Below are 26,088 nucleotides of genomic sequence, written 5' to 3' on the forward strand. Positions count from 1 at the left end.
GGAAGGAAGGAAGGAAGACAAAACTTGTTCTAGTTTGCAGTATCCCAGTGATGACATTGTTTTTCGAAGTCATCTAAAAAAAGACCCTGTGAGCAGAAGCGTACTCACACTGCCAGAGATGCATGCCTGGCCCAAATGCAAGCCTGTCGTGCTTAGGCATTTAGACACTGGCTTCCCTGTGAGCTAACATTTATTTACTGCTATAAATGATTGCACCAAATGCTGTTGCAAGCCAGGAATCCAGTTCCTTGGCATTCAGCATTCTCACTACGGTCCCTCGGCTTGATAAAGGGTGCTCTGGCAGTCAGGTGGTTCCTGTCACTGCTCAGGACAGCGGTTGCCCAGGAGGGTGGGTCATGGCTGTGTACAGTCCTGCCCGCTTGTGAAACCCACTGGCCTCACTCCACAGACACCGAGCCCTGGTTATAAATATTTCAACTCTCCAGCCTCAATATTTTTTCAGGGTGGATCAATCCCTGTTTTCCTTCCCCTCCCATCTGGCTGACTGATTCACACTCTCCCATGAATTGTTACAGCCAAAAAACAGGCAAAGTCTGCCAAACACTATAGGCTGGGTTTTTTTCTACATTCATCTGGGTGAAGGGGCCAGATGAGGCTGGGATGGATGGGCTAATGCGCACTGTGCGGGTGGATGTCTGAGCATCCTATGGAGACAACTTACTGTATTACTCTTTTGAGATCCATGAGCCTGGCACTTGATGACCAACCTGCCCCTGAACTCAAGGCAGCTCTGCCTTCTCTGGTTCTTACTCCTGAGGTGGGGGGTTCCCTCAAGTGGAGCTGGTTAAACTGGCTGAACCACAGCCTTCCAGAGCATTCTCTCCCAGCAGTGGTCAGAAGGTAGTTCTGCCCTGGCAGGAAGCTGAACCCAAGTGTTTGCTTTCATTCCTGGGCTCCTAGCACTAGACGTAGCCAGACCAGAGCAGAGCTTGGTCAGGGATAGGGTAGCCATTCCCTGATCCCGGCTCACCTCCGACACCCTACTCACAGAGTCCTCCTAGCTCCTTGGCTGGCCTGTCATGGGTGGCTATGATTACAGATGAACATTCAAGAACCTTCCCAGAAAACAGAACCAGGTAAAGCCAAGGAAGAAGCTGGTAGAGAAAACGAAGAGGAAAGGTAAAAACATGCTATTGTTGTCTTTTATTCTAAGCTTTCACATGCAAACAATTCTCATCTTGCTGCCTTATTTCAGAGCTTAGCATAAATACTTGACAGCCCTCAGTCATTCTGTAGGCACTAGTGTGATGGCTCGGTGGGTACAGGGGCTTGCCACCAAGCCTGACAACTCGTTTCATCCCTGGGACCCAGAAGGTGGAAAGAGAAAATTGGTTCCCTCCAATTGTCCTCTGATCTCCAGATACTCACCGTGCCTTGTACACATTTGCATATACAACAAATAACTGAAAAAGAAAGTAATAAAACTACTTATCTTTGGATTTAAGGCTGTATGAAATCAAACAAGATTGGATTTTTATTTAAAAAAAGATCAAAGAAGATCAGTATGGGTAATTGCTATAGTCACATAAATGGCATGAGTCTTCATCACTAAATTTGAAGGATGCTTCCTTTAATCGCTACTGTTACCATGAGACTCCTATTTCTACCTTGAATATTCTAGCAGGCTAATGCCATAAAATGCCATATAACTGATTCTCATATCCCATGGGGAGTCCTCCTTCTCATGAAAACACCAGAAACTTCTAGGGTTCGAGGCGTCTTAGAGTTTCCTCAACCCCTATTTTCCCCTCTCTAAAGCTGTCATGCAACATGAAAGAGAGATAGGTGTCCTAACAAATTAGGTTGATACATATTAATTTGCAGGTATTAGGTTGTGAAAATATTGCATGAATATGTGTGTGTGTGTGTGTGTTCTCATGTCATGGCATGCATGTAGAGGACAGGGAATTTTATGGGAGTCGGCTCTCTCCTTCCACCATGCGGGTTCTAGCAGCCACCAGATCAGTGTACTCGGCCACAAGTTCCTCTACCCACTGAGCCATCTCTGCAGCCCAGTTGTACGGGTTTGACCTGACTTCTCCCCTGCCTGTTCACAGTTGTGCATTTCATTCAAATTTCAGGTTTAGAAAGGGTGGGAAGATATTAGTGTATGCCACTGTCTTCCCTCTCTATTGTCACGGCCCTCTACAGAGTTCGGAGAGGGCTTCCACACTCACAAGTGAGGGGTCTCTAAAAGCAGCTCTCACTGGAAGCCATCCAAGAGAGATTCACTAGCTTGTGACGTTAAGTGTCGCGATGGATGTGACGTGCAGACAGGACAATTAATCCCGAGACAGTGGATGAAAAAGTAGTCCTGCGGTGAGCAACCGGTCTCTGCTGCAGAAGTTTACTAGCACGAAGGATATTTCTGGTAATTCTTTCAGTACAAGGAACACATTGTGGCAGACACATCTGGGTGACACACGTCCTGGAACCTCCATGCATGTGTGTGTTGAGTTAAACAGCTCTCTGTTATGAGGGAGTGGAAAGGGGCCCCAAATATTGTGCTGAAATACAAGGTAATTGATGGACGGCATAATCACCACCTTAGCCAGAGCCCGGGGACTCTTCAAGCAGCGAGCTGTAAATTTAAATGGGAACCCGAAGGCTAGCACACCACCCCCGGCTCTGTGTTCCATTACTTCATGTGTGAAATATTTAGTGAGTATGAGGGAGACTGCAGAGGCACTGGGCTGTGATGGAGTGAGACCGAGGTGGCTGCTGAGACTCTCGATCTGACGTGTTCAGATGAGAGCTCATGCTCTTAGGATTCCTTCTTTGTTGGGGATGAGGTAGCTAACCACACTCTCTTATCTTAGACCAGTCCTGGCCAATGTAGTCGTTTAGTGATTATGTGATTTAGGGGAAAGATGGATACAGTCAAGAGCCCAATTCATCAGAATGTATTTGGCTTTTAGATGCATGGTCTTTGACATCTGGCAAAGCAAGTGAGTTTTCTAATTGGCCTGGTTTGGGTTTCAGTCCCACCTATCCCTGTCTCTTGCTGGCACTCTCTTCCTCTCAGGGCTCATGGAGTAGAGTCACCGAGTTTATGAAAGGCAGACAACTTGGAAGTTATTAGCTGCTTCACGGGATCTATCTTTATCCTTTCTTATCTGCTGTGATTTCTTAGGCTCAGCTCTGCCTGAGCCTGTATACTGGGCAGCTTCCCAAAAGTAAACATTTCCTGATGCCATTTCTGACTCATTTGAATCATTTTACGTTTGGGGTCTGCTGTAGATGAGGGAATATCTTTGTTCCAGGCAGGAGACAGGAGAGGCCAAGAACCTATTGTATAGTCCAGACTGGCTTCAAATACATGGAAGATTCTCCACCTCTGCCTCACGCAGGCTGGAATCACAGGCTCATGTAATTACACCCAACTCAAAGTTCTGGATTTTAATCAGATTGATTAGAAAACTCAGTAGGTAAAGGTGATTGCCACCAAGTTTGATGACCTGAGTTTGATTCACAAGACCCACATAGTGGATGCAAACAATGGGGTTGTCTTGTGACTTCCAAATGTATGCCATGGGATGCTGTACATGCACGCATGTGTGCATGCACACACACATACATGCATGCACACACCACTAGATAAGTAAATACACAAATGTAATAAGATTAGTTTAAATATAAAATAAGATAATTCTCTGATCTTCAAGCCTATAGTTAATATAATTAAGCATTCTTTCTTATGAGGTATTTAGTTTGCTCAAACTTTATCAATATAAATGATTTCAAAATGAATATCTTTGTGAAATGTCTGTGTTTATGATTATTTTCAATAATTCAACTTTTATTATTCAAACTTCTCAAAGTGTAATGCACATAGTAACAGATATATAACTTTTGGGGGCTGAAAAGGTTAACAGAGAGCCAGCTGCCCCTGATTTGTGTTAGTTTTGCAAGACTGACCCACTTGGAATGACCTAATTCACATAATTGGTGCAAATGGGGGAACTGGGACTGTACCCATCTGGTCCCTCATTCTCCAGGGCCTACCCTAGTCTTACCCATAATGGAAGAAGTTCCTCAACATCAGAGGAGAACAAACTTCACTGTATGATTCATGTCTGAGTCGATTCATGCCACATTTCCTCAAGACCAGCTCACCAAGAGAAGCATGACAGTTAAGGCAAGCTCAAGGCAAGGGGAAGTAGACCCCACTATGAAGGAGTATAGTATGCAAAGATGCAGAACTATTTTGAAAAGGCCTCGACATGCACAGCCAGGAATGGTGGCTGCTGCTCCATTTTTGCATGCAGATTTCTATGCTGTCCTTGAAATTTTGGGTGTGTGATGACTATTCCAGACTATGAACTTGGTTTTAGATATTTCTTTTGTGAAAAAAAATGATTTTATTTTGAATTTTAGTTATGCGTATGTGTGGGTATGTACACAGGTGCCCACAGCCTAAAGAGGGTTGGATCCCTGGGAGCTGGAATTACAGGCAGCTGTGAGCTACCTGATGAGGGTGCTGGAAATTGAACTGGAGTTTTCTATAAGAGCAGAGTGTGCTCTGAGCTAACCCTGCAGCCCTAAAACTTAGTTCCATCTGCGTTATTCACCTTCTCAAACTTGCCCTTCAGAGACTGCTCGCTGATTTATATTTCCACAGTGGTCTATTTTCAGGCCTCTATAAAAAACATTAGATGCCAGTATTACATGAGCTTTGAAACATGGTAATTACATATTCTATTTTCACTTACCCATCTTTAACAACTCATGGTGGTTAAATATTTTCGTACTTCTTAGCTTTTCTGTTCTCTGCTTTATAAAATTATCTTTTTATACCCAATTTCTAGAGGTCTTTTGATTTTTTCTTGTTATACTGAAATAACAAGAACCATTAATCTGTCACAATTTGTACAAATATTTTTGCCTTTTGTTTTTAAAGATATATGAATTTTAAACATTAATGTCAATGCTCCTTCTTCTATCATTGTGGAATTTATTATTAGCAAGAGAAAAATACTATTTATCTAGGCATTTTTCATTTTTTATATAAAATCCTTTTTAAAAATTTAACTATTAAATTTATTTCCAGCTTTTTCTGGTCTGTGGTATAAGTAGATATACCTCCCACATCTTTCTTTGAATTCATATAAAATATGCATCCTATTTAAAAACTTATCCTGAAAAATTAGAGAAAATACATTTAATCCATACATACCTTTTATCTACATTAAATTTTATCTAGTTTCTAATATTTCAAAATAGATTTTTAAGCATAGTCTTTGAAAATTTTATGCATATTACATTATATTCTGATTATATCCAACCTAGATCCTCCCTCCCACTCCCTGCTTCCAAACATGGTTGCCCTTCACACCGTCATGCACCCCCCTTATTTTTTAAAAACCCACTGAGTCCAGTTAGCACAGCTTACATGTGCATGATTGTGGAGGCATCTCTGGAACATGGGCAACCTATTAGTGACTCCACCCCACCATCCCACAGCCAGTAAATGCTAATGGTACCTCAGCTAGGAGTGGGGCTAGGGGTCCCTTCCCCCAATCATGTTGGAACGCTGCCTGGCTTGATCTTATACAGGTCTTGTGCAGGTTGCAGCAGCTGCGGTGAGAGCACGAGTGTAACTGCCGTGCAGTGTCCAGAGCCCAGCATCCCACAGCATCCTTCCCATTCTCCAGCTTCTCAATTCCTTTCTCTCTCTCCTCTCCAGTGGCCCCGGAACCTTGAAAGAGTTGACGTATCTGCCCCCACTTAAGGCTAAGCACTCAACTGCTGCTTTTATCCTCAGCACTTTAACCAGTTATAAGATTCTGGATTAACCACTGGCTGATACAAAAAGATGTGATTATGGGCAGGGTTGAGAATAATATTAATCTGTGGGTCTGTGAGTCTGGTGACGAATCTTACTCTATTCCTGTCGGTATCCGTAGAGAACCTTCTTAGTGTCTCATTGTATGTTAGAAGGGTAAAAGGAGAAGGTGATTGAGCCCCCTCCCGAACTTTGTAGGGATGTTCACCCCATTCCTGAGGCAACAGTTCATGATTTAAGCACCTCTAGGAAATTCACCTTTTACAAGGCAATTAGGAACGTTCAGGAGGCCTCAACCCTAGATAAAGAACTACAGAAAACTAAGGAATGCTGAGAGCTGAGGACAGCACTTCAACTGGCTATCCAATGCCAAATGGTCAGCCCTAAAAACATGAGTACAAATTACATTATATGCACATAATAGGTTGTATTTATATATAAATAAGTTGTATTTATATATATATCAAGAATTAAAGAAGAAGAAGCCATAAATTTGAATGAGCAAATGGGAGGGTTTGGAGGGAGGGAAGAGAAGGGAAGGGAACGGAAGGGAAGGGAAAGGAGGGGAAGGGAAGGGAAGGGAACAGAAGGGAATGAAAAGGAAGGGAGGGGAAGGAAGAACTGGAGGGAATAACAATCTGTAACAGGGGATGACAGCCATAATAAATGTCCATTTTGTAAATTTATTGATAAATTCCAAAACTTGGGGAAATATTCTAATTTATCTTTTTAACCTTACTTAATTAGAGGACTAACTCCGTTAAAAAGTTCCCTAACCCAATGGCTACCTGTGAAACAATCTATAAATGTTTATAAATGTTCCCTTGCTACTATTTATTGCTTCTAATATAGTAAGTTAGTAGCTTATTAGCATTCTCCAATGGTGACCAAAGACTTCATTTTTTTAGAATTATTACAAAATTATGTATTTAAAATGTGTTTTGCATTTTAGCAGTTATGATTCTTAATCTCTGCTCAGATTTTCCTATCTCTAGTCAGCAGGTCTTCTACTTGCCCAGAGTCCTCTTGGCATGGCCTTTGAATTTTTTTGTTGTTGTTCTTGTCAAGACTTAATTTATTTTTAATGATGTGTGTGCCCTGTGTATGCAATATGAGTGTGGGCACTGGTAGAGACCAGAAGGGGATGCCAGGCCCCCTGTAGCTCGAGTTGCAGGCGGTCGTAAGACACATGAAGTGGGTGCTGGGAGCCAGACTCAGCAGCACATTCTTAAGCACTGAGCCGTCACTTTAGCTCCAACTCTGAGTTCTTTGAAAGCTTCCTTGGTTTTAGGTGTGGTAGGCTGTTCTGAGGTGTATACTGCAGGCCTCACACTGTGATATTTGTGTTATTCAAGGAATCCCGGTTTCTTTTTATGCAAGTAAGTATGAGGAAAGTCCAGCCAGAGTTCTAGAGGGGCTCATTACTGGTATCTTGGTCACAGCTTCTTGCTCTTATTCAGATTCTTCACATATGATATCATTCCATCTTTAACTTGTGTATGTAATGGGAAAGATATGTGCATTAATGTGATGTGCATGGATGGAATATATATGTTATCTCAAAGATAAAATATGTCCTGCTCACATTTGGGGCTACAGACATATTTTTTTAAATTTTACATTTGTGTGTGTGTGTGTGTGCGCGCGCACACGCTTATGGAGGTCAGAGAACAACTTATAGGAATCGGTTCTCTCCTTGCACTTTGTGGGTTCCAGAGATTGAGCTCCAGTCCTTGGGCTTGGTGTCAGATGTCTTTATCTATTTAGCCATCTCATCGGCCCTTGGGACTACAGACTTTTAACAGGAATATTGATTTTACACCTATCTTTCTTTTTCAGCCTGAAATAATATCAAAATAATTAGTTTTCCTTCACAGTGATCCTTTCAGAACGGTTCCCATGCATCTTTCAGTAGTCAGTAAAAGGCTTTTGAGGGTCGAGAGGTGTGAGCATGTGTGCTGCTTTAGATGCCATCAGTACCACTTGGTGTGTGCTGCTGAGTCCTCTGTACATTGTGTCACCAACACAGACATGGGCTTCTTTGTTTCGTTTGCTTTTGGTGGTTTAGGGAGGGCTAAGGTTTGATCATTTTGCAAAGGTCTTTTTTCCTCCTAATCTGAAACTCTCCTCCTGCAGCTGTATTTCATAGTCGGAACATTAAATCCAAATAATATGACATGTGGACTATGGAATTTAAACGCATCGCATGTGTGGGAACGTGCCAGAGTCTACGAAAGGACGGCGAGTGCAGGAAGTGGTTCTAGCCAAGGAGAGCTGAAGGGAAACCAAAGTAGGGTCCACTAACTGAATGCTCTTACAGTGTGGGACATCCGGGAGCAATTGCTTGCAGTCATTGCCAGCCTGTTGACTGTTATTCTGAGCTTTCTAACCTCCTCAACCATGCTGCCGAAATTCTAGAGTTAGAAAGCATCTCTGAATTCAACACAGCCAGAGAAGAGCCAAGAAGGAGCATGGGAGCTCTGTAGGGCTCCAGTATGCGGGAGCCTGGAACTCCAGGGTACAACTCCAGTCAGGTTTGGAAGAGGGGCCCTTTTAGGCTCATGGGGAACTCACAAGGCTTGAAGTCTTGGAAACAGACTGGGCTCTGTAGCCGTGGGTCGTCAGAGATCCCACCTCAGATCTCTGGTTGCTCTCTCCAAGGACTCCCTCAGGAACTAGGAGTAAGAAGGGGAAATGGAAGAGTTCTTTCATAGCATTTCTACGAACAGCCCATGAATGCAACTCAGTCTTGACTTCTAGCTCCAGTAGACGAACATGCTGTACAAGATTGGGTGAGGGTCTCATTCCCACTTTTGGCAAGGATTGTTGGACTACCCACCCAGGAACAAGGAAGAAATCACAAAAGAGGCCTCACATGGCATCAGTACCCAGGTGGGCTAGAGGGAGCAGTGGTGGACAATTCTCATATGACCACAAGAAGAGTATAGATTGCTCTAGAACAGACCAAAGAGCATGGCTATGGCCATACCTAGAGAAACAATTGTGATGAACTATGCTAGAACAAAACAGAAAGAACAAAATAATAGGATCGAAAAAATACATAGAACAGGGTAGACCTAATAGAATAGGCAGAATAGGATAGCAGAGGACAAATAGAGTAAGCAGAATAGAAGACTAGAATGAAATAGATAGAATAGAATAGAATAGAATAGAATAGAATAGAATAGAATAGAATAGAGTAGAGTAGAGTAGAGTAGAGTAGAGTAGAGTAGGATGGGATGGGATGGGGTGGGGTGGGGTGGGATGGGGTGGAGTTGGTGGAGTGGTGCAAAATGGAATAAAATGAATAGAATAGAATGGAGTGGAATACAATGAAGAGAAGAGAAGAGAAGAGAAGAGGGGAGGAGGGGGGAGGAGGGGGGAGGAGAGGAGAGGAGAGGAGAGGAGAGGAGAGGAGAGGAGAGGAGAGGAGAGGAGAGGAGAGGAGAGGAGAGGAGAGGAGAGAGATCTCCAATCAAGTTTCACATCTGAGAATGTTCTATGAAATTGCAACTATCTTCATTGTTTGGAATAACTGAGTGAGGATTACTCTTTGGTAAGAGGTAGGGCTACCTAAATGCTATTTTCTTCTATTATTAAGGAAACCTTAATTTTTATCTCTGGTATGGTACCAATGCAGGATAATAGTCTTCATGAAGAACTCTCTCTTAAACAATGCTGGTGGACATCGTGCAGGTGTCCTGAGACAACACAGCTCTGTGTGCACAGAACATCAGAAGGATGGAAGGTGCTACTTTCTTTTTGAGTTTTCATCTAGGAAAAATATTCTAACCAAGACAGTAGAGGGGCTTCTCGAGAGCCAAGTGCCTGGGCCAATGCCTTTACTCTTCTATGATATTGGGAAAGCAAAGAGCAAGTATCATCAGAGTGGGAACTGGGGCAGAGCTGAGAGACAAGCTACCTAGGTTTAACGTGCCAGCTTATTCTCTGGGGATGCTTTGTTTACCTTTCTGACATGCCTTATTTTTATTTCTTGTTTGCTTTTCTTTGTGTGTGTGTGTTGTGTGTGTGTGAATTTGTGTGTGCACACATGTGTGAGTGTGTGTGTGTGTGTGCATATATTATATATGGGTAGGTGTGCTCTGTGAGTACTTGCATGTGCAGGTCAGAGGTCAACTTCAAATGACTTCCTCTGTGAGTCTCCACCTCTGTGTTTTGGAGACAGGGTCTCTCACTTTTACCTGGATCTGCAGATTCAACTAGACTGACTGGCCAGTGAATACCAGGAGGGCTCCATCAGTCTCCACCTCCCCTAGGCTGGGATTACAACTGCATGCCATCATTCTTGGCTTTTCACAGGAATTCTGGGTTTCAATCTCAGATCCCCATGCTTGGGAGGCAAACACTCTACAGACTGAGTAATCTTCTCAGCCCCGCCTCTTCTCTTTCTTAAACAGACAAGTTCGCATCTTGAAAACCTGTCTACATCACTCATTCTGAGAAATTCCTTCTCTGTAACTGATACTTAGTGATGCTGTGTGATAGGTCAGTTCTCAGTGGTTGCTACTGCAAGCTCTCTTAGAGACTGTTTTTAAAAGGCTTGGCTTCCAGTGGGTATTCCTAAAAGGTCAGGTAGACAAAGCAGACATTCCTTACGTTCATTTTTCCTCTTGTCCACACTACTATATTGTGGTAAGAACATGAACAAAAAAAATTGTCTTCAATTTTTTAAAAGTGTTATTTCTAAAACCAATCTATTAACAAAGGGGCAGTGAGGGAAAACAGGCACCCTCAGAGAATGCTTAATTTGATTTTTAAAAAGACCAGCAAGATGGCCCCGCAGGTAAAGGTGCTTGCTGCTAAACTGGACATGTGTGTTCCATCCCTAGGACTCACATGGTGGAAGGAGAGAACCAGCTTCTGAAAGTTACCTCTATTGTGGACATGTGCACATGCCGTATGTGCATCTCCGCAGCACACAGAATCAGTAAAGGAATGGACCAGGCAGTGATGGTGCACAAATTTAGTCCCAGCACTTGGGAGCAAGAGGCAGGAGGATCTCTTTGAGTTCCAGGCCAGTCTGGTCTACAGAGTGAGTTCCAGGTCAGCCAGGGCTACACAGAGAAATACTGTCTCTAAAAACCAAAATAAAATAAAAACAAAATATATACACAAAGAAAGGAAGAAAGAAAGAAGGAAGGAAAGGAAAGGAAGAAAAGGAAGAACTTACGACCAGACAACCTAAATGGCTGCTCCCAATCATGGAGCCTCACACTGCTCTCCATTGTTCAGTTCAGAAAGTGTTTGACTATGTGTGCCATTTGGAATACCCAAAAAAACTGATTTGATGAGTCACTAGGCTATCACATGTTCTAGTAAGCAATGCTTTAAATATTTGAAACCAAGGTTTATTTGTGGATAGAGAATTCTGTGCCTTTTATGCATGTGTGTATGGATATGGGTGCATGCATGTTCAAGGGTGCACATGCATGTGTGTGCACACACGTGGAAGTCATAGGACAAGCCTGGGTGTTGTCTCGGAAACTGTTCTTTGAGACAGTGTCTCTCTGGCCCAAAGTTCTCCTAGTAGGGCAGGCTGGCTGACTAGTGAGCTTTCCCCCAGCTAAGATTTTAAGTATGTGCAGCAAAACCTGGCATTTTATTTTTTTTTATTTTTTTTTATTTTTATTTTTTGTTGAGGGGTGCAATGAACTTTATTGATGGTATTCAAGAGAGTAGGGCTCCCTAAGCCCCTCCTGCTATTCTGGGGGTCTGGGATGGAAACTGAGGGAGATGCTCAGTGTCAAGGGTTGAGTTAGGACAGGGACTGCTCAGCAGCCGAGGGCCTCTCTCTTGCTGTGTCCTTGCTGGGATGGGTGGTCCAGGGTGGGCTTCTTACTCCTTGGAGGCCATGTAGGCCATGAGGTCCACCACTCTGTTGCTGTAGCCAAATTCATTGTCGTACCAGGAAATGAGCTTTACAAAGTTGTCATTGAGAGCAATGCCAGCCCCAGCATCGAAGGTGGAAGAATGGGAGTCACTGTTAAAGTCACAGGAGACAACCTGGTCCTCAGTGTAGCCCAGGATGCCCTTTAGTGAGCCCTCGGATGCCTGCTTCACCATCTTCTTGATGTCGTCATACTTGGCAGCTTTCTCCAGGCGGCATGTCAGATCGACGACGGACACATTGGGGGTAGGAACACGGAAGGCCATGCCCGTGAGCTTCCCGTTCAGCTCTGGGATGACTTTGCCCACAGCCTTGGCAGCGCCAGTGGACGCAGGGATGATGTTCTGGGCAGCGCCACGGCCGTCTCGCCACAGCTTCCCAGAGGGGCCATCCACAGTCTTCTGGGTGGCCGTGATGGCATGGACTGTGGTCATGAGTCCTTCCACGATGCCAAAGTTGTCATGGATGACCTTGGCCAAGGGGGCTAAGCAGTTGGTGGTGCAGGAAGCGTTGCTGACAATCTTGAGGGAATTGTCATACTTGTCATGGTTCACACCCATCAGAAACATGGGGGCATCGGCAGAAGGGGCGGAGATGATAACCCTTTTGGCCCCACCCTTCAAGTGGGCCCCAGCCTTCTCCATGGTGGTGAAGACACCGGTCGACTCCACAACATACTCGGCGCCAGCATCCCCCCATTTGATGTTGGCGGGATCTTGTTCCTGGAAGATGGTGATGGCCTTCCCGTTGATGACAAGCTTCCCATTCTCAGCCTTAACTGTGCCTTTGAACTTGCCATGGGTGGAGTCATACTGGAACATGTAGACCATGTAGTTGAGGTCGATGAAAGGGTCATTGATGGCAACAACCTCCACTTTGCCAGAAGTGAAGGCAGCCCTGGTAACCAGGCGTCCAATACGGCCAAATCCGTTCACTCCGACCTTCACCATCGTGTCTCTGGAATGAGGCTGGCACTGCACGAAAAGAAGCGGCTGTCTCTAGAACAGGGAGGAGCAGAGAGCCAAAACCTGGCATTTTAAAGTAGGTTCTGGAGCTTGACCTTAAGTCCTCATGCTTGCATGACAAGTAGCTTTGGAGCTGTTTCTCAGTCCTGCCCTCCTGCCCCCCCCCACACCTCCCTGGGCACCCCGCACCCCTGAAATTTACATGCTATAAGCAACTTTAGTTTTCTTTCTCCCTTGGGAATTAATGAGTTGTTCTGTCTTCTGAAAATAAATCTATATGTTGTACCCTCTTTCCTTTCTCTCTTACACGGCAAGCTCTTGTTTCCCTACCTAAGCTGGGAACATGTTTTCTAAAGGCCTTTGGCATCTTTATGGTTTCAGTTTTCCATCCTCTCTTCCCTGTGAATTTCAGGTTAGTGTTGTTCCATGGAAGTCCAACAGAGCAGGCAGACGATTATATCCTCAGGAAGACAGAGGACTAAGTCGGAGAATATCCCCAGACAGAAGTCTACTGTCTCATGTGTTAGCAAAACTAACAGCAGAGGAACTAGCATACCCCTTACAATGCTGAGCTTTGGGAGTGGATTCTATGGAATTAGGCTAGATACTTCCATAAAAGATACTAAAAATTTTTTAAGCAAGCAAACCCCACCACTTTGTCTAGTCTGTGAAAGAAAAGATTAACAAACTGTAAAAAAGGATTACTTGGCAGAAATCTGACAAGAAAGGGAACCTTGTGCTTTCTCTTTTGGAAAGAGCAGGAAGAGATTTTATTGGTCACTTCTCCCTCTGCCTCCTTTTCAAGTTTGGTAGAATGGCTTTTTTTTTTTTTTTCCGAGATAGGGTTTCTCTGTAGCTTTGGTGCCCGTCCCGGAACTAGCTCTTGTAGACCAGGCTGGCCTCGAACTCCCAGAGATCCGCCTGCCTCTGCCTCCCGAGTGCTGGGGGTAGAACAGCTTTTAAAACATTTTGAAGTTATCTGTTTATTTTATGTGCATGTATGTTTTGCCTGCATGTATGTCTGTGTATCACGTGTGTGCCTTGTGCTCAAGAAGGGGCGTCTAGTACCCTGGAGCTGGAGTTATAGATGATTGTCAGGGGCATGTAGGTGCTGGGAATTGAGTCCAGGGTCTTTGAAAGAGTAGCCAGTTCTCTCAACCACTGAGACATTTCTCCAGCTCCATATTTGTTAGAAAACTCTCCAATTTGGCATGATTTTGCACATATAGGGACAAGAAATCTTGTCATATCATTAAGGATTAAAAAAATAAATCAGAGAGCTGGAAAAGCAGCTCAACAGTTAAGAGTGCTTACTGCTTTTTCTACGGGCCCACGTTCAATTCCCAGCACACATATCAGCTCTCAACTGCCTGTAACTCTAGCTCTAGAGGATCCAACACGCTTTTCTGACCTCTGTGGATACCAATACACACATAGTCTTTAAAAATAGTAGTCCCCCCTGGGGCTGGAGAGATAGCTCAGTGATTAAGAGCATTGCCTGCTCTTCCAAAGGTCCTGAGTTCAATTCCCGGCAACCACATGGTGGCTCACAACCATCTGTAAAGAGGTCTGGTGCCCTCTTCTGGCCTGCAGACATGCACACAGACAGAATATTGTATACATAATAAATAAATATTTTAAAAAAAAATAGTAGTCCCCCCACACACATCAAACATAAGTCATTTAAGCATAATATGCAAATAATATAAGCAAATACCCCACACACATAAATACGGACAAACACAAGCACAGACGAACACACACACCATTCATCTACATGTAAGCATATATCCAAACACACAAACACTACCCCATACATGCATAAGCAGACACATAGGCACACAAATATACAAATACAGGTGCACACATAAGTACAAACGCTCAATTAGAAATAGGTAGCAACACAGACTAACAGCAACATACACAAGCACACATAAGTACAAACACACAGGAAGCTCTTCACAGGGGCCATTCCTTTTGACTGACAGCCAAGGGAAAAAGTAAGAACATAGAATAGAACCCCTAGGAACTGGAGGGTCCCACAGCCCTGCCTTATTCTAGGAAAGCTAAAAGGAAAAGGCAGTGTGAGTTTGACGTCTTCTTTAGTGACCACCTAAGGAAGGTGCCTTGGATGATAAGCTGGGGCAACACAGGGCATTGCGCTGCCTACACCTTGATGGAAAAGGGAAAGGCAAAAATGCCCTTCCCAGCCAGAGGACTTGCAGGGGTTTCTGAGATGCAGCACCCCACTTCTGGCAAGTGATCTAATGGAGGTCATCACATGTCTCAAAGAACAGAGTGACCCTCGCCTCTCGGCCTGGCGCTAAATGCCTTTTTTAGGCATTCAGACTGGGCTGGCATTTCACATTTAAATCCAAGGTCATTTCTCTGGGCAGGAGGTCATGCTCTCCTTTCTAAGAACAGAAAAGGAAGCATACAAAAGACTGAAACAAAGCCCGCAGAATTCCCTTCCACTGCAGCACCTTGGTAGCCACACAGGCCTGTCTGGCCAGTCAAGTCGCATTTTCCTGGAAATCTTTGTCAATGGGAAAAAAAAAACCCGCTAAAGGCAAAAAGTAAACCCCCCGTATAATACTTTTCTTATCTGATAAATAATACAAACTTATAGGCAATGTAGATAAATTAAAAGATTTAAAAACCACCCACAATTCTACTGCTCAAAACAAATGCTAAGAACATTGTTACATTTTAGATTTTATTTTTTAATGTGTATGTGTTTGTGTGTGTGTGTGTGTATTTGATTTTAACTGGTAGACTAATGCTGGAGAGATTGTTTGTGTGGGCGGGGCTCCATTTTCATAACAGGAAAAGATTAGTTTGTCTTCCTGTGGATGTTGGACCCCAGAATTTCCAACTCTTCTTGTGTTTCCCATCTTTGTCAAAGAGAGGAGAGAGCCCACTTCTTGTTCTTACGTGTGCACGTGTGTGTATATGTGTGTCTGCATGTGTGTGTGTATTCATGCCTGTGTATGTGTATCTGTGTTAGGTATATGCATATATGTATGTGCTCAGGAGTGTATAGGTCAGAGTGGGACACTGGGCATTCTCTGCTTTATCATTCTCTGCCTCTGTCCCTTGAGACAGGTTCTCTTACTGAAACTGGAACTAGTTTTGTGGCCAGCACCCCAAAGTCTCAGGTTTCTGCTCCTTACAGTGTTAGGTTTATAGGCAGCTCAGTCAAACCTGACCCTTCCCTAAAACAAACCTGGACACTCGGATCTGAACTCGGGTCTTCATGGACATCAAGCACTCGAACCCACCCACTGAGCCATGTTCCCCTTACGGACCCCTTCTTAGGTCTCTGATTGTTCTAATGATCAAAGAGAGACCAGGATAGACACTGTGGGAACTCGGAGAACAAAGGTTGGGGGCTTAGTGAGAGCTGAGGGCTCATCTCCCTCTCTGAATGCATTCCTAAGAAACTGCCCTCGGTGTGAGGCTTCACCAGCTCCTCTGGGTCCCAGCCCGTTTTCCTGGCTCCTATCAATTCCAGGGCTCCCTGGGCTCTTGTGGGATTGGCTATTGCAGAAAAATCTGCTTTTGTAGACATGTGACTGTGGCTTCCACCAGAAAAACCATCCTGTTGAGTTTCCTCTGTCATCCTGAGAGGGGACAGACAATTTGAGTCAGAATTTATACTCAGGGTGAGTTCTGCATCTGAAATTGACACCCGCATTGACAGTGAGAGAGAATCAAGAAAGCAGGAAGAGATGCCTGCCTGCCCCGGCTCAGCTGCTGCTCTTGGGATGGAAGGCAGACTTTTAAAAGTTAAAAAGTCCCCCATTTCTCCAGAACAAAGCTGACCCAGGATTTTAAATAGAAATTCCTCTGGAGTTGCCCTGCGTGGGTGGTACCTTCTTTGCCCCTGATTGTCTCATTTGTTATTGCTGTTTGCTTGACTGACTCTCCCACCCTCTCCAAATGTGTAGGCTTTGTCACACCAGAGAGACGTCTCTGAGCCTTTTGATGGATGCTTAGCATGTCTTTCCACCTCTGTTATTCGTGTGTGTGTGTGTGTGTGTGTGTGTACGAGATCATGTGTGTGTTTATGGGGTTCATGTGCACCGGATTTTATGAGGGTTCTGAGAATCCTCTTCCATGTTCTCATGCTTGAGCAGTGAGAAGTTTACTGACTGCATTGCCTCTCCATTCCCGCTTTATTCTTTGGCAAAGTTTGGGGCCCAACTCTCAGGGATGGTAGGCCATCTTGATAGAGATGACAGGTCCATTCAGTGGCAGTCATATTGGACATGAAGTTGGAAGCCCCTTATATTCTGGGGTCAACGGAGGGAGCTCAAACATCCTGTTAATGCTGCCCCTCTTGCATGGTTTCTAGATAATAATGAGGAGTAGAGGAGAGGGGAAAGAACAGGAGAGCATGGTTTTCTAACTGGTAGTAATTAAGACCTAAGACCTCCGTATGAGGCAGTTGTCACTAGTTATTCTGAGAAGGGAAAAGGGCAGAAGGCAACCCTCCTCCATTCAGAGATCATGTGGACCATTTAAGCTCATGCAACAACCTAAAAGCAAAACCGGAAGAACTTCAGGATGGATCCAGCCTTGTCAGTTCATTCAAACAGCATTTCCAGTGGTAGTGCAACCAGATCGGTTGTAAATCCCTAATCCAAACATCTGGAATCCCAAACTCCCAAGCATCAGCAAAATTCTGAGCACTGGCAGATTCAGAAAATGTATAATTCCACACCTGACTTCTGGTGACAAATGTCAGTCAAAATGCATGTGGCCTTCTGGGCAGGAGTATATGTATATGGAGTCGAAACAGATTTAATATTTTTAGTTTCTTCCCTGATTTATCTCCTTGTGTATAAGCAAATGTTCTTTAAAAATCCAAACTCTGGGGGATGGGAAGACAAGTTCAGTTGGTAAAGTGGAAGGACCTGTGTTCAGATCCCTGGAACCCATTTAAAACAGGTGGAGTGGTGTACACTCAGTATTCCAGGACCAGGGAGGCAGGCATGTAGACCCTGGAACTTACTGAGCGGCTGAGTTTGTTTGGCCAAGTTCCAAGCCAATAAAAGACCCTGTCTCAGACTAAAGAGAGAGAATACCAGAGGACCAGCACCTAGGTTGTTCTCTAACATCCTTAAGTATACACACACACATGCATACATGCATGAATGCACACATGCATGCATGCACACATGCACATACTTGTGCATGCACTCGCATGCGCACATACGCATGCATGAACATACACATGTACATACTTGCACATGCACACACACCCCACTTCTGATCCTAGGATTTTCAAATAAGGGACATTTATCCAGCTGAGTTTCTGATCTCAAAGCATTCCAGTCTTGTGGCTAAGACACACAGATAAATTAACAAACAAACAAAAACTAGAAACAGGCTTGAGTTGGTACTGTTAGAAATACATTGTAGGGAAAAGAGAATTACTCAGTTCTGGTTCCCAGCCCCAAATAGTTTATAATTGAAAGAAGTCTCTCTAAGCAAATGTGACCTTTGACCTGATACAGTGTGGGAGGAGCAGGATGTTGTCAGACACTTTGCACACTAGGTTGTGCAAAGACCCAGATAGTCACATGTAAGAAATATTTGTAAAGTGCCAATGAATGCAGTGGGTTGTTTTGAGAACACAGGCACGCAAGCAACACGTATATCACCAAGGAGCTCGAAATGAGGGCAGGCTGGTCTTTACTCCCCAGATAACAAGAGTCTGAAGGGCACAGCGGCACGATTCAGCTGCTGTGCAGGAAAGATAATGCTGAAAGTGGTTTGGAAAAACAGACTAGAAACGTTCAGTTACTTTATGATCTTTGTAAGGGATGGCTTAGTCCTGAACAGAACTAAAGAGTAACCAGGGTACCTCCATCGAGAGAGGGGAGCTTCTCCCATAGAGCCACACAGATTCACACACAGACGGCCACCCCAACCCAAAGAAACTGTCTTTTCAGTCCATTCTTGCCACTGCTGGTAACGTCACCTGGTCTTGATAAGAAAAGTACCATTCCATCTGTCATCTACTCATTATGATGGTGTCTCTAGCTATTTGCTCTTGACTCACAGATTCACACCAAGGAATACTGGGTTCTTATGACACAGATGTTTGATCGAAGAAACAATTTACAATTGTCACTTTATTTTTAATTAATAGATTTCTTACCATAAATGGCCAAACTCATTCTGTTTATGAGCATGTGTGTATGTGTGTGTGAGTGTGTGTATGTGTGCACATGTGTGTGTACAAGTACATGTGAAAGCCCATGTGTGTGCCTACATGTGTTACCTTAAGGAAGCAAGAGTTTGATCTGAGGCAATATTCACCTATGATTTGAGGCAGGGTCTCTCATACCTTAGGCTGGATAGCCCAAGCACCTCAAGCATCTTCCTGTTTTATCCCATGGTAGGATTACAAACACACAGCCTATTTCATATGACTTCTGCGAAATCAAACTCAGGTCCCATGGACTGAGTCAGCTTTCCTGCCCTTATTATTTTACTTCTATGGATGAAATGCCTTGCTATAAATGCTCAAATCCATTCTGAATGCTAATATTTTTAACACACAGGTCATATCCCTATTGATGGTTATAGGGGTTTGAACATCTCTGCAACTGGAATTTCCTTATTAATAAAATGTCTTATACTGAAAGTTAACTCTCATATCAACTTTATAAGTAGTCTACTAAGTGGTTAACAGAAAATATCTAAGTTAGTACATTGGTTTATTATACTTCTTCACACTCTTCTGCCCTATGGTAGAAATATTGAAAAAATATTTCAAATTGTTGAAACATTCCTCAAAAGTGAAGCTATCTGATGATTAGAAAAGAGTTGTTTTGGGGAGGGCCTGGGGAGATGTCTCCGTGGGTAAAATGATGTGGACCCCTCTTATCAAGGTTAAACCTGGGTGTGGAGGCACATATCTATAATCTCAGGGCTGCAGAAGTAGAGACAGGCTGTGGGGGAAGCACTTGACAGCAGACAGGTCAATCAGCAAACCCTGGGGGAAGTGAAAGACCCTGGATAAGGCAGAGAGCAATTGAAGACTAATGCCTGATGATGGCCTCTGTACCATACATGTACACATACATGCGCGCACGTACACACACACACACATACACAATCATATGCAGTTCTTACAAACACACAAGATGATAAATTTTGAGGTGACTTGTCAAACAGAAAGCTAGTCAGAAGTTTCAGTAAAAGAATCATATAGACAACATTTTATTCCAATTATTTCATGAGAATAAAAGCAACTTCTAAAATGGATGTTTTCTAAAAGATTAAGTGGCTTTATCTTGGAAGTAAATAAACTGCTAGACTCACACCAAAGGGTACATTAGTTGGAGCCACAGATTAAAAAAACAAAAGTTTCCCAAATCATTGATGTAGGAATAGGACTTTTCTGGCTAGCGTGAGTTCACATCATATTTGTTGGCCATCAGCGTCAAGCTGTCCTGTTAAGAGATGAAACCTGCAACTATGAGTTTGGGACTCAGATTAATAACTAAGTGGGGATTTCCCCATGGCTTCTATATTCGTTATTTTCCTGTTGCTATGATAAAAACACCCCACCCAATGGAAGTATGGAAGAGTTTAATTTGGCTTATGGTTCCAGAGGGATAACAGTCCATCATGGCGGGAACTATGGGCAACAAATGGCAGACATGGCAAGAAGAGCAGGAAGCTGAGAGCGCACATCTTCAAATGTAAACAGGAAGTGGGGTAAAACTGTCCATGCTCAAAACCCACCCCAGTGATGCACTTCCTCTAGTAAGGCTCCGCCTCTCAAAGGTTCTGCAAGCTCCACAAACAGCGCCAATGACTGGGAACCAATTGTTCAAATACCCAAGCCTATGGGGGACATTTCTCATTCAAATCACCACAGCTAGAGCTAAGTAAGAAAGGACTGTCTGTGGGGCCAGTGGGGTATGAATCACATTTACCTGATCTACTTGGTGTTCCTCAGCAAGTGTGTAGACATTTCCAGATTCTTTTAGTAAGCTGAAGATCAGCCTTCTCATCATGCTAGCATTTGTATTCTTTATTAAATGTAAACTTTGGGAGCATAAATCTCTCCAGGGCAGCATCAAATGACTTTCATAATTTGTAGTATCTATTCGTGGGAAAGTTCCTTCGAAGAGCCTTGTTTCCTCAGTCTCTGGAGTACCCTCCTGGGCTCCCAGTCTAAGTGTGATATTCCTTCAGCTTGTGTGATTTTAATGAATGTGTAGATCTAGTTTAATTCATAGGAGATGGTATTGGGGAAGGAAAGAGAGACATACACAATAATTATAACATATAATACATACATATATACATACATACATTGATTCATTTAATCTGAGTTGAGGCCCAACCCTCAATGCCAGTGGGCACTGCCATGGAAGCAACCACACAGGAGAAGAAAGAGGCAAGCTCACCTCTGTGACTCAGAGCCCAAAGAAAATGTTTTAATGACCCTGAATACCAGATTAGAAGACAGGCTACCTAGAAATAGACTTGGCTTTCATTCATCAGTGAGAAATGCATGCCAAATTATAGGCAGTGGAGACAATGGAAGTTTTCTATGTAGCATGTGTACTAAATAAACTGTAAAAACTAATGAAAAGATTATAGGCTTCAGTGGTATTTGAGGTTCCAATTTGGAGGTGTAGAAAAAGGGAAGGAAAAACAGGATTCCTTGTCAACATTCATCATTCATCATATGTGTGTTGAGTGTGTATGCGCGCGCGCGCTCACGTATATGTATGTGGAAGCCATGCATTATATTTATTTATTTTAGAATCTAGGGCCTCTCATTGAATCTGGAGCTCACCATTTAAGCTAGGCTTTCTGTCTAGTAGTTCCAAGATTCCACTTGTCTCTGCTTCCAGATTACAGATGTGTGCACTACAACCCCCAGTTTTTATCCATGAGTTCTGGAAACCTGAACTGTATAGCAAACTTTACCAACTAAGCCGTGTCTCCAGCCCTCTTAAGTATATGGAATACTTAACAAACCTCACTTAGGGAGGGGAGGTTTTCCCCAGGAGGTATGCCACATTGAAAGAAATGGCACTTTCTTCAGAAAATTGTGCTCTAGAGAAATCCAGAGGCTGCATTAGGATCTAGTCTGAGTTAGATTTCGTCAGAGTTAGCAAGGCCAGGGTGAGGCCAAGGTTAACTCACTCAGTGAGTGTGGCATGCAGCTGCCCCTGCATTAATATGCCCACGTAATTATGCAGGATGCAAGGAGAACATTTGCTCCGGCTTTAATGAATGTATTTTTTGGTGTTATTTTAACATATTATTGTTCTTGCATGAATGGAGCCCTAGAGGAAGCCTCCCCGCCGCCTCCTTCTCCTTGGTTTAGCCAGGTCATTGTAAGCGTGTGCTGAACGAGGAAGGAATGAAATTATAAATATGCCCAAAGAGTAGAAACTTATGCTTGCAACACTTGGTACTCTGGGGGATTATTTTAGGGAGTAAGACTCATACATAAGAACAAATCAAATCAACGAAAGCCAAGCACTGGGCTGGGCAAAGCCTCAAATGCAATTTTTTTCCCATATAACAATCTTTCACAAATCAATGGGCAATGTGATTTCTTGTGCCAATTTCTAAGGAGGGCCCTATGACTTATTCAGAGTCTCTAGGTTTAGCTATGAGCTCCATCAGCACCCTCCAGCTCCCCTCCCCCACCCACTCTGTGCCACTGCCCCACCCCCATGTCTTCAACCCATCAAGAGTGTTCTGAGATTCTGCCTGGAAGTCAAGACTGAAGGACCAGCTGTCAGAGTCTCTTCAGGATTTGAACGGGAGCTCAGTGTCCTCCCCAGACCACACAGACATCCCCACCTCCCATGGCCGCAGGCAAGGATCAAAGATTTTTCACACTTAATTGCATCAGACAGAGGATAAAGTCAAATTCACAGGGACCAAGCCCTCAATTTCAAGGGAGCAAGGGGGCTGTTCTGTGAAGCAGAGGGCAAGACTGAGTGAATCAGGCTAGGAGACTGAGGGGCCAGGCTCTTTGGTGGGAACACAGAGTCTGTCTGCTAAGGAGCTTAAACCCTGAGTAGGGATTAATCCTGCAAACAGCCTGGGGAGGTAAATAAATCTGTATTAATTAAAACCGCGAAATGTTCCCTACCTGCATTTCAGTCTCGAGAAGAAAATACTTGCAGGAAGGTGCTGCAGGAGGGAAGAACTTGATGGTGGCTATGGCTACTGTCTTGTCCCTTCTTGAGGAAGAAGAGACGGGGGGGGGGGGGGGGGGGGGGGAGTAGTCTTTACCGAGCAGGGCCTACTTTGACCTCCATCGAATTTTCCTATGTCCCCTTTGCTGTGACTTAGTGTAGACGGGGGAGATCAGTCTTGGGTCTTGACTCAGGGTGTCCTACAGGGTGCCTGTCTGAATTTCACATTGTGGACCTGTTACTGATGCAGCCATGCAAAGGGCTCTGTTATCAGCCCCCTTCCAGAGCAAACAGACCCAGAGGCTTTAAGTAGAAAGGTCAGTACTGTCTGGGATTCATTCACTTGGCTGCTGCTCTTGGTTGCTTGCTGTCACACCGTTCTCAGTGATACACAGGGTAAGAAAGGAAAAACAGTCCAAATTTCCTTAGGGATATTCATTTTTTTTTTGTTTGTTTTTGTTTTTTTTTTTTTTTTTTTTTGTTTTGTTTTTGATTTTTTTTCGAGACAGGGTTTCTCCGTAGCTTTTGGTTCCTGTCCTGGGACTAGCTCTTGTAGACCAGGCTGGTCTCGAACTCACAGAGATCCGCCTGCCTCTGCCTCCCGAGTGCTGGGATTAAAGGCGTGTGCCACCACCGCCCGGCAGGGATATTCATTTTAATTACGTGACATTCAGATAGTTGTTGAGAGTTTCTTTGTAATGGCTGTTCCTTACTGTTATGGAGTAATTTAAATTAATCAGTCTCTCTCCCTCTGCACCACCCCTTCCCCCAGTGTGTGTGTGGTGTATGTGTGTGTGGTATATGTGTGTGATTGTATGTGTGTTTTCTTGGTGTGTGTATGTGTGTGTGTATATGTACGTGTGTATGTGCATGTGTGCATTCACTTGGAGAAAACAAATCGGGCTGTTGTTCTTAGGTACTGTCCATCTTGATGTCTGAGAGTGTGTCTCACTCTCTTAGAACTTGTAGTAGGCTAAGTTCTTTGACCTCTAGAAGCTCCTGGTTTCCTGACTCTTCTAGAGTCCGAGATTACAAGGGTTCATCACCATGTCTTGTTTGTTTTGGATTTTGGCTTTTGTTTTGTCTTTTACTTGGTTTCTGGGGACTGAACACGGGTCTCCGGGCTTGTCCAGCCAGCACTTGACCCACTAGGCTAGTTCTGCAGGCTTCTCTCCCCCATCATCATCCTCATTTGCCTCCCTTCTTCCATCCTTCCCCAGGCACCAAGTGAACCCTCCTGCGACCCTTCCAGACCTCCTCCAGACCTTGCTATGCCTCCCAGTCTTTCCTGTCCCTCTGCATACCTGGACCACAGTCACATAGCTTAGTACTCAGCCAAGTGGATGATGCCTACTGCTTCAGGGCCTGAATGGGAGGTGGGGGGACGCTGTACAAGAGGTTATGTCCCCAGCATCGTGAGCTGAAACACTGGAGGCCACATGGTTCTGCAGGACATCCCCTGCCTCTCTGATCAACTGCGTCTAGCTAACCAAGCAGAAGTTCTCTCCTCTTGGTTCTTGAGACCTATGTGGGTGCAGAAAAGGATTTAGAGGGAGAATTAAAGACACCGTGACTACCCCTACCACATAGTAAATGGAGCAATGCATTTGTCCTTTATTAAGCACTGGCGGGACCGTTCACCTGGGAGTTCTGTGTACAGTATCTCTCTAGGAGCAGCGTGGAGAAACTTGTGAGAAGAGATGGAGCAGAACTTACAAACCTTTTTAGTAAGCGGCTAGACATTGCGTATCCTAGGCCTTGCAAGATGCAAGTTTTATTTTACAGCCACCCAGTTCTGAAGCTATAGACAAGCACACAAACAAAGGGGTGAGGCTCTGTTCCAATCAAATGTCATTTGCAAACACATGCCTTAGATCAAATTTAGTTTGCTAGGCATAATGTTAGCTTCCGGGGGGCCTGATGGAGAGACAGGGACTGGGGTCAGGGGACAGGTGAAGCCACACTCCAGTCTTCCACAAGAAAGCAGTAGCAACTGGAGCACACATTGCGAGATGGCTTAGTCTACGATGTGCTTGCAGTAAAGACCCAAGCTTTATCCCCATGAAAAAGCCAGGCATACTGGTAAGTGCTTGTAATCCCAACTCGAGGGAAGCAGAGACACGTGGATGACTCTGTGTCAACCTGGTCTCCTTGACGAGCTCTGGGCCAGTAAGGTCACCAAACAAAACATAAAAATAGACAGAGCTAGAGGAACGGTAGCCAAGTTTGTCTTCTGGCTTCCACATATGAGTGCGCATGCACACACAAATATGCCCAGAGTGGGGAGGTCAGGAGAATGTGCTCAGCACAAGCCACTCAGAACACGGCTGTGGGAAGTGACTGAGTTCAGCTAGGAATCTGGTGTAGCCACTTGTGGCGGAGGTGGTAGGGGACTGGGGGCAGACTGGGAGGAAAGTAACTCTGTGGGTGAGCCAGACATGCATCAGAGGCCGCACCAGAACAAATGTCTCCTGCCTATACTGTGCGGCCTGGGAGTGGCCGCTGCTGCTCACAACACGGTCTGTCCACCTGACTGCAGACCTCAGGGGTCCACCAGGAGGGCTGCGCTTGAAAAGACTTTTCTCTTGACTGCCAGAAGAATGGAACCTTCTCTCAAATTAAGGGCGGAAGCGGCGCCTCTCAAGGAGGGGCACCGAAACATCTCCCATGCTGGGGTTCTTAAGGGACTTGGTACTTTTTACCAATTTGCAGACATCTTTTGGGCTCCTGGCTCTTAATGTAGGCAGCTCCGCTCCAGTGGGCACGCTTCTCAAAGGTGCCCTGTGGCTCATTGTTTGGAGCTATTGGCTTTGGAACAAAACGTGTTTTGTATGCTTGCTGTAATGTGGGCCAGGACTGAAGTGGTAAAGTGGTTTCTTTCTCCCTGGAGACCCCTGCTCCATCCCCCTTTCTCTCACCTTCTCTCTCTGCCATATTCTAGGTCTTGGGAAACGTGAACAGAAACCTCTCAGCAAATAAATGTTCAGGAAGGATGTTTTGTCTGAAATGCTGGCTGTAAGAGAACAACTCATTCCTTTACCCCAGTTTTGACTGCAATTATGTTATCCAGCTATGGAAGAACCCACCCTTCTTCAGATGAATTTCCTAAGCCATCTCTACTTCGTGTAGGCGTGCATAACCAGGGTTCAATCTTTGTGACTGAGTGGTGGCCAAACCGGGCAGTTTAAACCAAAGGAAGGAGCCTGTGCTCCCACT

The 26,088-nt window shown here is 44.4% G+C and overlaps 1 protein-coding gene across 1 annotated transcript; it reads right to left on the minus strand.

The window, feature by feature from the left end:
* Nucleotides 1-11,586: 11,586 nt before the first annotated feature.
* On the minus strand, nt 11,587-12,730 carry LOC130874363 (glyceraldehyde-3-phosphate dehydrogenase-like). The gene has a single exon (XM_057769614.1). The coding sequence runs from the start codon at nt 12,662-12,664 to the stop codon at nt 11,663-11,665; it is 1,002 nt and encodes a 333-aa protein (XP_057625597.1). The 5' UTR covers nt 12,665-12,730; the 3' UTR covers nt 11,587-11,662.
* Nucleotides 12,731-26,088: the final 13,358 nt, after the last annotated feature.

This window comes from Chionomys nivalis, chromosome 5 (genome assembly GCF_950005125.1).
Source record: "Chionomys nivalis chromosome 5, mChiNiv1.1, whole genome shotgun sequence".
Classification (NCBI taxonomy): Eukaryota; Metazoa; Chordata; class Mammalia; order Rodentia; family Cricetidae; genus Chionomys; species Chionomys nivalis.